This window comes from Microchirus variegatus (assembly GCF_963457635.1).
Source record: "Microchirus variegatus genome assembly, chromosome: 14".
NCBI lineage: Eukaryota > Metazoa > Chordata > Actinopteri > Pleuronectiformes > Soleidae > Microchirus > Microchirus variegatus.
The window spans coordinates 20,477,319-20,494,608 of record NC_139815.1 but is presented as its reverse complement, the minus strand read 5'-3'; the positions used below and the strand labels follow the sequence as shown (position 1 = coordinate 20,494,608).

Sequence of the window (17,290 nt, the reverse complement as noted above, 5' to 3'; positions counted from 1 at the left end):
TATTGGCTACAGTGAAAGAATAGGGCAGTGTCTGCTCAAAGTTTTGGTTTGTAAAAACAAATAAACTTGAAACCTGAGGACTCTGCACTCCGGCAGAGACACTAGAGATGCCGTTAACTGAAGAAAGCGTTAACAGACTTAACCCAGTTCACCAGTTATTTTTTTTTCTATAGATCCATCAAAAATCTAAAATGGGAACAAATACTTAAAATAAGGCAGTTTAACCCCACCAATAACTACGGTTTTCCATCATTTTACCTGTAGGAGTGATAACGAGTTTTCATTATGGTCCACCTGGGCCATTAGCTGCAAGTGTGACAGCACTAGCCTGGTACATTTAACAATCAACACCTTAATTTGCATCTCAACTACATCAAGTTGCAGTCATGTTAGGTCAAGTTGATGCACGCCTCTAATCAACACAACACACAGACAGAAAGTTTCATGTCCCTGTCTAGATCTGCAGCACAAGCCCTGCGGCCGAGACGTTGTCCCCTCCTCCTGCGGTTTGATACACGTCAGTGCAAACAAGCACAGGTGCCACGCAGATCTCATAATCTTCCTCGTACCAGCAGCTGACGGGCTTGGTCTCCTGCAGGGGCATACGCTGGCTGCCTTCTCGCCGGCTCACAGAGAATGAGTCGTCCATGATGAGCCTTGCCTTGCTGGGGTCAATGTCATTTGAGCCACAGACATGGCGGTTAGCTGTGAGAGACGCCTTGGCTGTAGCGGACATGGTGTTCTTCCACTTAGAGCCACGGGTCACGATCATAGCCTGAAAGGCCAGCGTATGGACGTGGAGTCGGGTCAGTGACTTACCCTCGGCCGTGGTGCCGCTTGCGTCACTGGCATCGTGCGTATCCTTGTTGCGCTTGTTAAGAATGCGATAGACCTCCCTCATCTGGTCCAGGACCGTGGCTACACGAGGGTTTGGGTCAGATAGCACAGTGATGTTGGAGCCTTTCAGCAGACTGAGCAGGTTGGGCAACTCCTGTTCATTCATCCCCATAGAGTCAGCCTGAGAAAACAGCAGCAGAATGATGATGACGACTTAAATTTCTCAGACACACAAACACGATGATAGCTGATACTACTCTTTCATTGCAAGTTATATGGTATGTACAATACACATGAATATGGCAAAGTACCAGAGGTAAGCAAGGCTCCATCACTGCAGGTGGCGTCTCCTTCGAGACAAATTTTTGTCAACTAATGTGATGATTAATGTAACTGCTCAGTCATACATACATGAGGAATGACATAGTGAAGCAAGTCTTCCATGATACTCTCTTCTACAAAACTAGCCATCTCAAAATGGACGCCGATCTGTGGGGACGAGGAGGACAGCAGGTCAGCCAGGCGGGAGAAGAGAGCGTCTCTCTCACCTGAAATGATCAAAAAACAGGAAACAGAAAATCAACTCATATTCCAAGACCTTCTCAGCAAACATAAGCAAAATCAATTGTAAAACAATGAATAACACAAAACACCATTCTCTAAATACCACATTTTCCACATTGTGTTGAAACTGAAAGCTTTCATTAGTTTCCTCTTACCTGACTGGAAGGGGAAGTTGTCCATCATCTGCAGCCCGCCCACCACCAACAGATCTGGTGAGAAGTCTTCAAGTTTCTTGGCAAAATCCTCCATGGAGGCTAGGTAGGGGTTGTGGTCATCGCTGTGGACGATGTATCTACAGAGCACGGACACATGCAAAACCAAAAACAGACACCTTTAGAGCCTTAAATTGAGTCTATACAGATCTATGAACACAGTTAAATGGAAACACTCATGTATACAGAGTTTTACTTGTATTGCCATGTATCTTTAAGTCAGGACATTCTTTTAAGGAACCATCAGGTTCCTGCAGGATTATTTGCATTTGTCCAGGGAAATTTATGAAAATTAATGTGACGATGCGTGGCCAGGATCAGCACCAAGTATGACTGTTCACACCAGGCATGAACATGCATGCTGAATGAGTCTCCTGTGACAACATGGGTGGACACATGATCCCCAAGGTTATTAACGCACCTGTTGGCTCTACGTGAGGTATAGTGACCCCAGTTGGCTCCTGAAGGATACTCGAGGATCAGATGGATGTCTGGCTCATCTACGGTATTTCCTGTGACTGCAGAGACAGGGGCAGGTAATGAAAGTGGAGATAACAAGAGTGAGAAATAGGCTGAATCTCAATAAACATTTAAGCTCAATGCTGAGTGCAAAAGACGAAAATGAGAGGAATTCATGTTCACAGGAAAATAAATACATGGAAACTGTTAGTGAGTGTGTGTTTACCTGTGATATGCTGGGACAGGACATCAGCAAAGTCAGTGCTAAAGCTTCCCCCGAGCAACACATCACATCCTTCTGTTGCCATGCGACCAGCCATGACCGGAGCATTGCCACCTACGGACCATCTGTTACCAGGTAGGTCACGGGATGCCTCGACCAGCTCATTGAAGAGGGTGTCATTTGATATAAAACGCCTGCAACAAAAAGAAATTACAACATGGAGAGGAAAAAAGCAGCAACTTATACTTGTCTTTTTCTTTCTTATTATTAATCAATCATTTTGAAATAACTTTTCAGCATCATATAAAGGTAGTGGTGTCAGAGAGAACTGTATTTATTCCCCTCCTCTAGACTCTATTCACACACTTTTTTTGGATTTGAGCACTGGCAAGTTGGCTCCCTCTTCCTTCTCCTGTTAGAAAGTGTTTCTAACACATTTCAAAACACACACACAAGACATAGCAAATCGTCTCGGGTTCTACTTTCACACGGTGAACAAACAGTCATATGTGTCACAACAGGTACTAAGAATGCCTGTAACTAAATTAATCATAAATTTATGCAAAGCTTTTACTTGGCTGCCATTCATGTATGAAACATGCATCATGTTTGGGAACAAACAAGATACATCCTGCATGTAAAGAGGAAAACTCAGCAAACCGGTCCTAAACTCAAGTATTCAAATATTCATATGAACACACAGTACTATATTTGGTCAACTGCAAAGACGATAAATTACACCAGTACTCCTTGTAATCACCACTTACTCTGCGGCAGCTCCGGGTGCAAAGAAATAGGCAAAGCTCTGAGCCAACTGTTCTGTGTTTTCTATATAGTCATGGTGCAGGGGCTGGTTTGTGGGAGAGAGGCCAATCTTATTGAGCAATGATACCCCATCCACTAGCAAGTCAACACAGCCTCCAAAACCTGGGCATGAAGGAGAGGGGCAGAGAGAAAAAGAAAACATAAAATCAGGCATTTTCACAGTCAAACATCAATAAGAGAGACTTACACATGAAAGGGAGGGGGGGAAAAACACTGTTCCAGTAACAGGCTACAAGGCTGAGATTCTTGCTGAACTGAGTTCTACAATAATGAGGACCACGTTTGTTGTACGATTGTCTCATGGTCCCAAAGGACAGGATTTTATGATAAGATAATGACAGTCATGTTGCAGACTGATCACTCTGACAAACATGTTTGCTGATGAGCCTTCACACCTTTTATCAATATTTAATGTTTTCTTTTTCACTTCAGTGAAAGAAGGGACTTGGTGTTTATCCAGTCGTCAGTTTTTTTTATGCCAGGGACCCATGGGGGGGGGGGGGGTTAAATATAATTTACAAAATGCAGGTTTCAGAATTGATAAATAATCAGTACAGATGGCTTAATACCACCTTTCTTTAGTCAGTACCAATATCACAACCGTCAGTATCTGCTGACGGCTACTATTTAACTATGAAACAGTTAATGGTAGTGATACATTTACCATCTGTTCCTCACCAGTCTTTATAAAAACACAGTGCCCAAGTATTCTGCCGAGTCATGCTGATGTCCGTAAAAATGTTGATGCTGCTTATTATTCAAAACAGTATTCATTATTCATTGACAGTCCGTGTCTCGAATAGTAATTATATGACATTTCATTTTTTTTTTTTACATGGTTTTCAGATTGGTATGGCTCCTCCGTAATTATTAATGTCTAAACTAATCACCAACGATTAAAACATTTTTTTTTACCTCACGTTGTCATTTTCCCCCCAGTATTTTCTAGCATGCTGTGGACCAAATAATTAAATAAACTAAGCAAAAGAATAATGAAAGAACTAAGAATGCATCAACTGAGTAATAATTTGTGAAATATTCCACAATTGTAGCCCACAATAAATATAAACACATCGTTATGAGGCTAACTTAGAGATGAAGATGCTATTTCAAATGAATTAAATGTTAATGTGCAGCCACTTCAACTATACAGTGTATGGTAAAGTAACAGTATTAAGAGCTAATTATCTACATTGCATACTGCCCTGTTAATTAACTTTGACAGCAAAGATGCGTTCTGTTTCTAGAATATTCTTTGACAACATCCAGAGTCGCCGTGAGTCCCTGATGAACCCACGTTAGCTCAGCGAAGCTAGCAGTTAGCTAGTTCCCCACTTACCGACAGCCACTCTCGGTCTGGCGACGTCGTTTACCCCGACTTTCTGTTCAGCCCGGAGCAGTGAGGTCAGGACCGTGTCCAGCCGGTCGTCCAGCACCTCATTCTGTGGTGAGCGGAACCACACGGCCAAAAGGACCACGAGCAGGGACAAAAGGGGCCCGTATTTCACCCACGAAACCCTGCCGCCCACCTCCATCTGTAGTCTGCATGCAATTGCTGCTGCTGCTGCTGCTGCTCGTTGTATGAGCAGATGCTGGCCACCGCCTCCTTCTGAAAACAAGAGCCGCGCTTTAAGGGGTCGGTTAGTTTTGTGAAGCGGCGTGTCCCTCGGCATGAATGGGAACTGTGCAGAATCCGAGAATTCAGCTATGTAATAAAACCGTCATTAAAATGTCTCAAATAAGCACCTACTGTAGAGACTATACTTTTCTTTTAAGCACAGCATATTATTTAAGCAACCGCTACAGAGGCTTCTTTCTCTTGCCTTTGTAACCGAAGCGCCGCCCTCCAGTTTGGAAAATAGGTGGACGCCGATGTCTAAAACAAGCACATTTCTGTAATCTACTACGGAGGGGAGTGTTTGTTTTGCTGACACCAAGGCGGAAGTGTCAAAGTTTGAAGCGTGTACTCTGCTTTTTATAATTATGTATTTTTAACATATTTAAGCGTTTATTTTTGTTTACTTACAGTTTGAACTGAAAGTAAAAACAATGCTTATTAGCGTGTGTCACTGTACGCTCATTTATAATCGATGATTGAAAGCAAATTAGTGAATTAAATACGCCTCTGTACAGCTGACCCAAATAAAAATATATATATAAAAGGCGGATTTCCATGATAATGAAAAACAATCAATATAGTGAGCTGATTGTACACTAAAATAAAAAACAATAAACACCAATTTCTGCCAAATTAAGATAATTTCACCTACATTTTGCTCAATGGACCTTAAACTCAAGTTCTGCAAGCACACATTTAGGTAGATGTGCTTGAGTGTTACTGTAAAGTAGTACTTTAATCCTCCACCAATTCAAATACTAAACTAACTTCTACTCCATTCATCAATCTCAAGTTAACTATAGGAATAAGCCACGTTACATTTGGTTTAATTGTCCCTTTGCAGAGTTATATTCAGGGAAACATTAAGCCCGGTATCCAAATGAGTAATTACACTGCTATCATAGGCCAAGACAGAAGTGCATTTCCTGAGATTGAATGCAACAGAAACCACACAACAAATTGATATAAATCAGGAACAAATTTGTTTTATTTAATTCAGAGCTGATCTATGTCAATAATTTCAATGAATACAGACAGATAAAAAAAAAATTCATCTGACAAATTTTAAAAACACTAACAGGCACTAGATAAAATTAGTATATCCAGATATTTGGAGTGGTATTGATCACACTAAAATAAAAAACATAGAATAAAATGGAAAGAAATATGAAAGCTACAGTTGTAAAAGTGTTTTTCCCAGTGCATAAAAACAAATTCAGCTCTTTGTTCAACTGTGATCGTCTGCTTAAATTCACCTGAGATAAAATGAAATGCAGTATTATGTTAAATGAGTCTCCCCCTGTGCGACATTTAGATTAGATGTTTACTTTTCCTCATCAGGCACAGTTGTGGTGATGCCGCTACTACTAATCCAGTGACATGATGGTAATGAGTTTTTCCCAAAAAATCTGCTGTGGAATGATCCACACACCACATGAGCAAGGTGCTTTAAAATGTACAACTAAAAGCAGGGGTGTTACCCTCTACTGATTGAAAATGGCCATCACAGCTAAAAACCTGTAAGACACAAAACAAAACAGAGTCAATGAAGCCACATTCAAATTACTACTCTTTCAACATCACTCATTCAACGTTTAGAGGTGGTTTAAGGTAAATCTGTCCTCAGGACACGAGACACCGCCTCTTCAGCCAAAATCCTCCAACCGACAGAGGTTTCACAATTTTACAGTAACTGCCACTGGTGTGTATAGAGCAGACATTGCATTTTAATACCAGGTGTGATTAGATCTCTCACAATGTTTACCAGATATGAACACAGCCAAATACAACCACCTCTCAGATTTGAGATGTGATATACTGAGTTGCCAAATCTATACATTTAAACAAGGGCATCTAGTGTACAAACACTAATCCATGCATTCCAGTCTGTGTAATGAGATTACATGTGGAAAGCTGCAAAAGAATGGCTTGATTTACTTTATAGGAAGGCATTTAGTAAATATAAGCTTTGTTTGAGGCGATTACGTTCTGTTGTCCTACCTTTTTGTCTTATTTGGGAATACCTGCCACAATCTCAGACTCAATTCCACAGTGATCAGATCCACGCAAGATTTTAAAGAATCCTGTGGCACAGACACAACAAAGAGACAGTTTAGGGACAGTTTACACATTAAACAGATAAAGATCTTCATGTTGTCAGTGCAAGAAAAGCTTGGTTCATACCCGTTAGGCTAGGTTTACAATACAATGCGTTTTTACATAACAAAGCATGACCTTATCTATTGCATGGTTTGCAAATAAAATATTTTCTTTCTTCAGCTATGACAAATGCATTATATCTTGTGAAGCATCAAAGCAATTGTGATTTAAATGCACTCAAAGCAAACTGTGCCTGTGCTCACCATTATCACCCCAGTCGGTGTTCCAGGAGTTGGCACACAGCCAGTAGGGGATGTTATCCTCCACTCCCCAACCCAGGACTTTGATGGCATGGCCACCAAGAGCAGATCCAGTCATGTGCTGATAGACACCTGCAGTGACGGGGAACACGATAAAAAAGAGGGTCAACCCAGAGTTTGAGAAAGTCAGACACATTTGATAGAGTCACTGAGCAAAATCTGCAATCAGAGGTCAACAAGTATTCAGTAGCATTCCATGCTTGTGTTCTTACCAGACTTATACAGGACAAAGTCTGCATAGACGGTGAAGGCTCCCTCTACTGGACCGTTCTTATAAATCTCAGCTTGAATCTGCTTCTCACTTGCCTCCACGTTGTAAGACGTTTTACCTGCAACACAGTTTTCAGTTAGGTTTCTGTGATGAATAATATTTAATAGTATTATTTATATATCACTTTACATAACATCACATGGCATGATGTTTCTTCACTCAACATAAACATGCCTGGAATTATACAGTAAAATTGTTGGACTGAGTAAATACCAAGACATAGTGTTAATGTTGCACAAGTGCTTATTCATAGAGATTAATGTGCTCTTCTTCTTTATCTCTTACCATAATGCTTGTCCTCTTTGTAGCCGGGGGTGTATCCAGCCTCGCACTTGTACTCGCACTTTGGTGTGTCTCCACCTTCTCCAGAGCAGGAAGGTCTGCTGCCATTCACATGGTGCTCACAGGGGGCGATGGTGTAAGGGCGGCAACCTGTTGAACGCAAAGATTGGATTCAGAGTCGATGACATCATCCACACGTCCACGTATTCTCTGTGGAAGTCTCACAAACACAGAACTCACCTATGTGGGAGTCATAGAGACCTCCAGAGACCAGTCCCTCCTCAGTCCAGAACGCCCAGGCAGCAGAGGGGTAACCACCATTACAGCTAGGAGAAAATGAGGTGAAGGTCAACCAGTACTTCTCATGCTTACAGTGAATCACTTTTTTGAGTAAAAGCCTCAGTGTCTCAAACAGTGTTTGATACAGTTCATCTGACTTCTTCCCTGTGCTACTTTGTTAATAACAAAACAAAAAAAAACTCTCCACAACATGTGATTGCCTCTCGGGTCTAAAAAGTTGCTTATAAACACAAGTCTGTTCAGCCGGTTTTCCCTCTGAAGCCTTCATTGTTCACACAGTGTGCAAAATAATTACAAACATTCAGAGGTCACAATGTGTCAGATGTGACTTCTCTAGCGTGCACAGTGGTACACAAGGAGAGAACAGTTTTTTCTATTTTAACATGAACTTAAATCCTGACAAGTTCTTGAAATCCGGAGACAGGAGAACACAGATGTCTGTAATTGTTTCTCTGAAACGGCTCCTTCTCCTTCCAGCTCCATAAGTCAGATATGTAGCTAATGTGTGAGTGAGCCCTTGGTAGAGCACAAAGAACAGAGTTTTTAGGTTAAACCAAAGGAGATTAATTTGGTCAGATACTAATCCTGCCTATTGATTTGGTTCAGAGAACATTAGACCTGTTCTCCTCATCACGTGGAGCTTGCACTGAACCATATCATTTTCTCCCTCATATTAAACACCAAATAATTCACATTTCAAAAAGAATACTATTACTAGGGCTGAGCAAATATACTCATCATTTTCAATATAAATCACATCAATATTTCTGTCAAGTGCAACATTTCCCCTTTACACTGATGTTAAATATTAAATGTTGTTTCTTTTTGTACAAGTTGAACATGACAACTGTAGCACATTTTGCAAATTCCTTTAGATAAATAAAACTTATTAACTTCTTAATCGTTACAGGTTCAAAGCTTCAAGTGTTAGAGGAGATCAGTTCTAAATAAAAAATTAAATACCAGGAACTACCTTCATGTGTCTTTTTCTTTCAAGGGCTCAAAACAGGTTACATGTTTGCCAAATAAACACAGCAAAAAACAAACAAACACATATGTGACTTCTGACCAATCTGATGACACACTTATTCAATTCTCTTCATCTGTTTGAGGGAAATGTTCACGGCCAGTGAGTCGGTAACAAGGGTCAATTACTTTTATCAGTTGCTTAAATCTGTAATCTTTGTATGCTTAATCGCACCTTTGGCAACAGAGTAGACATTATGGTCTGCCGCTGTGTTGCAAACATCACATTAGCTTTAAAGGGAGAGCCACCAGTACAGACTACAGGGTCTCCGACTGTAAAGTGTGTTTTCTCCAGGGGATGGCACTGCTTCAGATGTCTCTCAAGAGTTTGTTAGAATTTACATTTTTACTCTTTTGACTCGCTCTCACTCTTGTGTTTCAGTGCACATGGCTGCAGTCATAAAAACATTACCACACAAGCCTCCACACTGTGTTTACACTGTGTACATCAACCTAACATGACATGGCTGAAGGTATTCCCTGCCACATGGTTGGTTCAACACACCGTTTCTCTCATTGCTCTCATTGTCATTGGCTGTTCGAGTTGTCCAATCAAAACATGGATGAAATGAGTTTTATTGCCCAGTCCCAACTATTACTGAGCTTTGGATTATGGTCCTCACACAGTAAGTCACAGTCGAGCACAACAAAAGCAGTGAAAACAGCTGTGACTTACCCCATACCACAGGCGTCGCAGCAGGTCAGCAGATCCTCAGAGGAGATCTCCACAGTGATTTTGCTATTACTGTGGATACACACACGGTCAGAGATGGCCTCTGCAGCGCCAAATGCCTGAAGTCAGGGAAGACAAGAAATGTCACAATCACAGATACTCACCATTACAACAAGGAAAAAGCATAGATTTGATTTAAGTGACAATTACAGCCAATTACACTTTAGCATACATAGCAAGAAATGCCCTATAACCCCTTTATAATAAGCAAATTTGAAAAAAGACAGAACTTTGCATGTTACAAAGCATTTCAAGACAAATATCTCAGTTTCATGTAGTCCCTGTGAGCGGTATTGCCTCTCACCCAGCAGGATCCACAGGAGCCCTGGTCTCTGATCTCCTTCAGTGTGGGACAGTTTGGCCAATTCTCTCTGGAGTCAAATTCATCAGGCAACTTCATATCTCCAGCATGTTGGACCCTGCAGATGAACAGTGAAGCAAAGGCTTAAGTATTAGTATGTGCAATTGTGTGACAGATTGGAAGAGTTCAGCAAATAAAAGACAATATTTAGAAATCATGCAACTGAAACATCAATCGAGTTTCACTGAAAATTGGCAAAAATCTCAGACAAGAGGAGTTAAGTGTGGAAACATAACATTATTCGACTTAGCGTAAATATTACTACAATATTAGATGCAAAGCAGCAATAAAATGTGACTACGTGGACCTCAACTCAGAGCAAAGCTACACTATGTGACTGTGAAAATAATTCATCTTTATAATATACTTAATAATAATAACCTGATATTCATGCACATCCCTAATATCGACTGCTAGTGGTGCTTTTATTAACGTCAAGTTGTGCTTCCTTATCCTTCTTCTGTTGTGTATAACATTACCTGAAAATTCTGTAGAAATTGGAGCTAAACAAATGTACACGGCAGATTATGAAAACAAATTAGACTCACATGATTGGCAGTTTAGGTCCCTTCAGCATGGTACCACAGAGTCTCTTGATGTAACTGTAGTCAACATTATGGAAGTTATGACCGGCCTGCAGTAGAGAAGGGCCATTCAGTCACAACTCATACACATGGACAGAGGAGAGAGGAGAGAGGAGGTGAGAGAAAAAGAAGAACAAACTCACTTTCCATGTAGAGTTCATCTTGTTGATGTAGTTGATCATCTCACTGGACAGTGGTTCGAGGTAGGGTCTGGCCAGGCTCACTGACAAGCCGGCAGCCAGAATCAGGAAGGTTGCACGCCACATTCTGGCTGAAAAACACAAAGTAAATTGGTTATTCACATCACACATCACATCACATCACAAAAACTGAGAGATGATTTCATCTCCTTTTCTCCTAAGACAATTTGAGTGCTCTTAAACCAGACTTTTCTTTCAAAACCAAATGCATTATCTGGAAAAAAGCCTCTAGAACCAGATATTACAAGAATAAATCTGTATTTATGGAGATTCATGGAGCTCAGTTTCTGAATGTGTCACAACAAACAGTCCTTTACATTTGCATAGGTCATAAATGTTGTGTCACCTTTTAAGTCTGCAATGACTTGTGGCAGATATGCAGATAAGATGGGATGTATTGAAGGTTTTTTTCTTTATCACTGAAAGAATTTGACTGGCTCTTATCATGGCTGACATAACTATACGTCAATTCATTCAGTTAGGAAACTTCCTGCATTTGACCAGAGTCTGCAGTTTAAAGACCAACATAATAACATACTGGGATATAAAATATATTGGAAAAAAAAGCCTTTATACAAACTGAACAATGGGATGTGAAATGTGAAATCTTTCATGTTTGTAGCCAATCAGATAGAAAATGTGATGTTTATGAAAGTTTTGCTCCACTTACACACACTTAACCAACAAAAACACACTTCACAGATGACCAGACAGTGTCACTGTGGTTGCAGACACAAGTGGAACATACATTGGATTAGACAAACTACGTACAGAAAAACCTCTTATCCTCCCTCAGTCATGCAAGTCAAGAGTTTTTCCAGTGGTTAAACACAGCGTCAGCAAACATGGACCACTGATTTCAACCAATTCACTAAACGCACATAAGAAATGGACTGTAGACACTTTTCAGTGGCGCCGCCGCCACAACTAATGATTGTTTTCTTAAGCTGTTTGGTCCATAAAATGTCAATGTTTCCCCAAACCTCAAATTGACAGCGTCCTCAAAGAATCTTAATCAAACTACCAACCTTCAAGAAGGATAGCAGAGCCACTGCCATCCAAATAATTCAACTAACCATTGACCTTATAGGACAATAATCAAATTATGTTGTTCACATTAATTGTCCTATCATTTTACAGAGCATAGTCTGATTATAACTTGTGTTATATGTGTTACATTCCATCTCAATCTGGATTATATCAGAATATTTGGCCACAAAACAAACTCAGTGATTGTTTTTATTAGTACATGAATGCAATTGGTTCACAGCCAACAACACTGATTTTTAATTTTGCATTTTGCACTGAAAGACACAGAGACAGTCATGTGAGGGGTGTGTACAGTCAGCGCATGTGTTGGGACATGTCCCCGTCTCTATCGTGGAAAAAATAATTCGAGGAAAACATCTCAAGTGAAACAGGTTTGATATCACCTGACTGAAGTAAGATGACTGGAAATTACACAGACGTGGAGGGAAAAAACAGAAAGTTCCTCTTTACAGAGAAAACAAGAGAAAACACCTGACATAAATGTAAATGAATTTTTTTTTATCTCCACACGTGTCAGTTGTTTACAGATTTCTGAGTCTTAAGGGTTTAAGAGCATGTTTATATGATTTATGTGTCTATTCATCATCTACATATTGCAAAGCCTTTAACTGTAATCAGACTATAAAAGCTTATTATTAATCAATCTTTATTTACACAGCAATTTTCAAACATTTGCATTTCGCACTGCAAATGTAAGATGTTACAATTCAAATGAAAATGTGATTAATGTTGAGATTTTGTCAAAAAATGACATAACATTAAACATTAATAGAAAAAGGGGAAGTTTAACCCAGCAGGAATTATACTCTCTACAACAGTAATGTCAAGATAGGTGCAAATGAAGACACCAAAGTGCTCTTAAAGCAGATTTCTTTGCAGAGACGGTTCACAGTTTAAACTGGAATATGGAAATGATTTGGGGAAGTGAAATAACAACGCCGCCCCTCCCCCTCAATGATCACAAGACTTACTTTAAAACATCTGTGATACATCTTCTCACACTGGCTGTGATAAGTTGCTGAGTCATAATGGCCTAAATGTCAGAATCTATCTAATCTGGAAGATGCTTTTACACGTGTGACTTGTTGTTTCTGACTTTTAAGCATTGTGTTTTAAAGAGCTTTATGTGGGAGGTGGAAACATCCTGAGTAAGAAGTTTCAGATCAAGTCAGTGGAACGAGATGAGTCAGCACCTGAACATAACATTTGCCCTTTAACACAGGTCAAGCAACAGCTGATATGACCAGGACAACTTTACGAAAAACTCTATAATCAACTATGTGTGAGAAACAAAAAAAGACAACATGGTGGGAATCAAGGACCATTAGTTGCTTCTGTCCACAGAAAATTGCTGATCTTTTCCAGTCACATGTACATGTTCATGGTTCCATTCATACTGAAAATGGCATCTGTGTCTTGGGGGTCCATGCGCACCTTTGTGGACACGGATGGAAGATGGCGTTTGTGCGCCACAGACCAAGGCTTGAGTAGGAGATTCTGAAGATATAATAAGCGAAAGCAAAAATACCACATTATCACTGTATTGCAAATAAAATGCTACCTTCTTCAGCCATCATAGCCACAACCTGACTTATTCCTTCATTCTGTTGCCATTGTATACCCATCTTATCTTCTCATACCTACACAGACCACACAGTATATGAACTGACCCAGAGGCCCCGAGATACATTTTTGTCTCTGGACCCCCCAAATGTCAAAATGCCCCTCGTCCCCAAGGGATGAGATTTTTTTTCTTGATTTTAAACACTCATCCTCTACTGCTTTATCTTCCACATGATGGTTGTAGGGGGAACTGTAGGGCAAAAGACACTAGGACGTTGCCAGTGTTTCAAACATGCCAAACTATATAAGTGCTACTCCGATTTGAAAGAGACAGAAAGGCCCTTGTTCCAACTGGGTCGTGAACCTGGGAAGTTAAATTACTATTATTTGTAACTACTACCCATTAAACTACATGGATTCTTCTTCAGTTTCGGTTAAATAATGTACTATAAAAAGAACAATGCAAACAGTTTGTGGTGTTCTGCGCACCTCACTCTAGGGAAGTGAAAGTCTGTGACGTGAATCTCACCTCAGTGGACATTAAAGCTGATAAGACTGTAATAGTTCCCTAGAAATCTCTGGTGCGACTGTGATCTCTTATTGTTGACTAACAGGAAAATGAAAAACAAGATTTCCTCCTTCCTTGTCACAGAGCCAATGACAAGTCGGATTTACTAAATCATTGAATAAAAGGCCTGAAGTGTTTTCCATTTACTCTATTTCTCCTTAGTTTTGTTCTGACTGAGGAAATTCTGGAATACAACGGTGTTGTGGCTCAATATATGGTCACGTCATTTAAAATAAACCCATGAGGGGATATTGAATTGTTTTTTTGTATAATTGTGGTTTGAGTTGTGATACATTCCTTAGAGCCAAGCATTGGTTCAATATTTACAGTACACTGCATACTTTGTGACTTGCCAATAGAAAGGTTTCATATTGCAATTTAGATAGCAAAGCAATGAATAATTCATAAGGTTTATGTTGTTTGGAGTCGCTATCTGTCTGCTGAATCCCAGACCGTCTTCATTTATAGGTAAAAGTGGTTGTTGATCAGTGAGTAGAGCCAGTTGTCTTTAACCTAAAAGGTCTGGGGTTTTTATACCCAGCTCTTCTACCTCCTGATGTGTCCCTCACAGGGAGAGTTGTCATCAAGAGTAAAACCGGTTCAGTGTTACACCCATTGCCAGGGGGTTGGTGTAATTAATGACAATAAATCAATTTACTATGTCAGATCTGCCTTTAATGATCCCCTACTTCACACACCCGACAGGGATTCAATTCCAAGTAATAGTGAGTATTGCAAACTATGTAAATTAGAACGATTCAACTTATACTACATTTTCCCAGCAAGTCCCCAGCACATATCTTCACCTTGTTGTGAACACCACACCGCAATTTGATTTGAGCCTGTTACGAATGGGGAGATGAGCCTATAAAATAGGATTATTGAATAATCATGTCACTGCACATACTTTTTAGATAATTAGAAGTGAAAAATTTGTCATTTAGAATTTTAAAATGTGGTTTATGTATCCAGATATGACATTGGAGTGACGTTGTCAGAGGTGCTCACAGTGTCTGGCTCAGAGCAGTGTAACCTCATCATTTCCTATTCAAATTAACCACTGTCTAAGGAACTGATTGTGTGATGATTATTCACATAATTAGATCTGATTTTTTTGTATAGTGTTTCTGCATGGAATGCCCATCCCTAATATAAAATACAGAAAAAGACAAACAAAGAAACTAAATATAAAGAAAAGAAAACAAGGGCATATCCTTTATCTCTTTGCCCACTACCAGCTCTCTTGCCAGGACAAACTAAACAAACAAAACAAAATGAAACCAGAAAGTCCCCAGACAAGAGCAGCTAATGTTACACCTGATTTACTTTTCTATCAAATACCAGCCGCCTTCAACCAGACAGGAACACAAACCGGTATGAGAAGACGTGTGCACCTTCCTCACTCTGGGCGGAAACAGCTTTGTGACCCGTGTTCCTCCTACTGATATATATAATACATTATTTCACATTCTGTCCTATTTAATGCCACATGTAATGTATGTTAATATCAATCAGCTAAATGCTTGTCATTCACATCAAATGGAGCAACTTCATGCATTCCTGAACTGCATTGTGGGTCTCATGCGGGGCCCCGTTGTCACCATAATTCCCTTGAAACACCCCTGCTCAGAGAAACGGTCTCCCACTCACTTTCACTTTCCGCTACCCCGTTTCACTGAGGTCGAGTCTCCAGTGTCATGTATCATGTTCACTTTACTTCAGATATCCAGTTATGGATTAGATTTCATTCATATTTTCAAAGTAGCCGATTATTTTTCTCACGCTTCTCCCCACAAGGTTCAAAAAACAGAGACGGTGAAGACTTCAGGTATTTTTTGTTCCTTGAGTAAACAACGTCGGGCCAAAAACACTGATGCACACACCGCCGAACCTGTTGTCTGTGGTAAACTGTGATTTAGCAAAAACGTGTAAAAAAACGAACTACAAACAAACAGAAGCCGATTGAATGTGTACAAACATGACAACAACAGTATAAAGGCACTCACCCGTGGTTGGTTGTGTTTCAGCTGTGATTGTGGACGTGACTTGACGTCTTCTCCTGAGTCACTGACCTGTGTGATGTGTGAGTGAACTGGCGATCTAACGTTTATTCCCGAAACCACGTGACGCGGTCACATGAATGCAGCTCATGTGATCTGTGAGGAAACCAAAAATGACGAGCTTCCTCCGGCTCGACTCGCCTCGGTGCGGTTATTTTGCTTTTCCGCTAGCGATAGTACCTAGTACCAGGTACATTTATTTTTAGTACCTGCTCTGGCGACGTTCCAGGCGAGCTGAGGCGACGCTGTGCGTGACGTGACGTCACGAGAGACTGCCGGCCACTGATTGGTCAGAGTGCCGTCACAGGAAGAGACATGAACTAAAGTCCGACACAAGAATCAAGGCGAACAATGACGAACTGGAGATCAGTTAAAAACGACTTAACAATCCTAAAAACGTGGGTTAATCTCCAACAATTACCAAGGAAATGTCTAAAATATTTAATAGATGAGTCTGGTGTATTTAGCGACAGCACTGCTGACATCAAACACCACTTCTCTCATGTTTGTTTGTGGTCTTGTTCAACGTAGATCAACAATCCGGTGATGATATCATGATGATATTCACAGATTTTTTATTTTTCAGTAAAAGTGTTTGTTATGACATGGAACGAGACACCACAAGGTTTTACCCATAACATTAACAAGGGATTCACTCCAGTTGGAAGAGATTAGTTACTGCTAAATTCACAATATGCCCCTTTAGTTATTATTACTGTATTGTGGTTGTGTTTCTTATTTGACAATAATGGTCTAAAACACACAAGATTTAATTACTGAGGACATTTTCAATAATGCATGCTTTGCATTAAATTACTTTCATTTCTTTTTTTTTATTGCCTCGTGCTGTCTGCAAAGATCGTTACAGATTGTGTAAGTACTTTCTCTTCCTCTTGTCTGAATGTCTTATGACTTTAAAAATGACATGTGGGGAAAATACTGTAATCGCAGCACAAAACTCTTGTTTTTGACAAGAAAGTTGTGAAAGAGCACAAGTCACCAAATGATCTGGCCTGACCATGACCACAATCTTCTTTCAACAGATTCAGTGTGATTAAATATTAATTTAAGTCTGGTTCTGTGTATGAATATGTTTATAGATTGTGCAAACATACCTTGAGATATAGCACATTG

At 40.1% G+C, this 17,290-nt stretch overlaps 2 protein-coding genes across 2 annotated transcripts; both read right to left on the bottom strand.

Moving 5' to 3' along the window:
• Nucleotides 1–454: 454 nt before the first annotated feature.
• On the bottom strand, nt 455–4,655 carry adpgk2 (ADP-dependent glucokinase 2; the record flags this gene model as incomplete). Its single annotated transcript, XM_083901194.1, has 7 exons — nt 455–1,018; nt 1,249–1,385; nt 1,557–1,693; nt 2,035–2,131; nt 2,299–2,489; nt 3,063–3,222; nt 4,460–4,655. The coding sequence occupies 7 exons, from the start codon at nt 4,653–4,655 to the stop codon at nt 455–457; spliced, it is 1,482 nt and encodes a 493-aa protein (XP_083757320.1).
• Nucleotides 4,656–5,710: 1,055 nt separating this feature from the next.
• On the bottom strand, nt 5,711–16,346 carry ctsba (cathepsin Ba). Its single transcript, XM_083900487.1, has 11 exons — nt 16,103–16,346; nt 10,859–10,986; nt 10,680–10,765; nt 10,075–10,189; nt 9,714–9,829; nt 7,952–8,037; nt 7,715–7,861; nt 7,371–7,487; nt 7,102–7,230; nt 6,740–6,822; nt 5,711–6,256 (listed from the first exon to the last, which is right to left on the bottom strand). Exons 2-10 carry the CDS (start codon nt 10,979–10,981, stop codon nt 6,749–6,751), a joined length of 993 nt encoding a protein of 330 aa, XP_083756613.1. The 5' UTR covers nt 10,982–10,986; nt 16,103–16,346; the 3' UTR covers nt 5,711–6,256; nt 6,740–6,748.
• Nucleotides 16,347–17,290: the final 944 nt, after the last annotated feature.

Excerpts from the sequence above, each read along its gene's own strand:
- ctsba (XM_083900487.1), bottom strand. The coding sequence starts at position 10,981 with ATGTGGCGTGCAACCTTCCTGATTCTGGCTGCCGGCTTGTCAGTGAGC. Across the intron at positions 10,190-10,679 it reads GGACCTAAACTGCCAATCAT|GGTCCAACATGCTGGAGATA; the intron begins GTGAGTCTAATT and ends GTTCATCTGCAG. Across the intron at positions 7,231-7,370 it reads CTTTGTCCTGTATAAGTCTG|GTGTCTATCAGCACATGACT; the intron begins GTAAGAACACAA and ends CCGTCACTGCAG.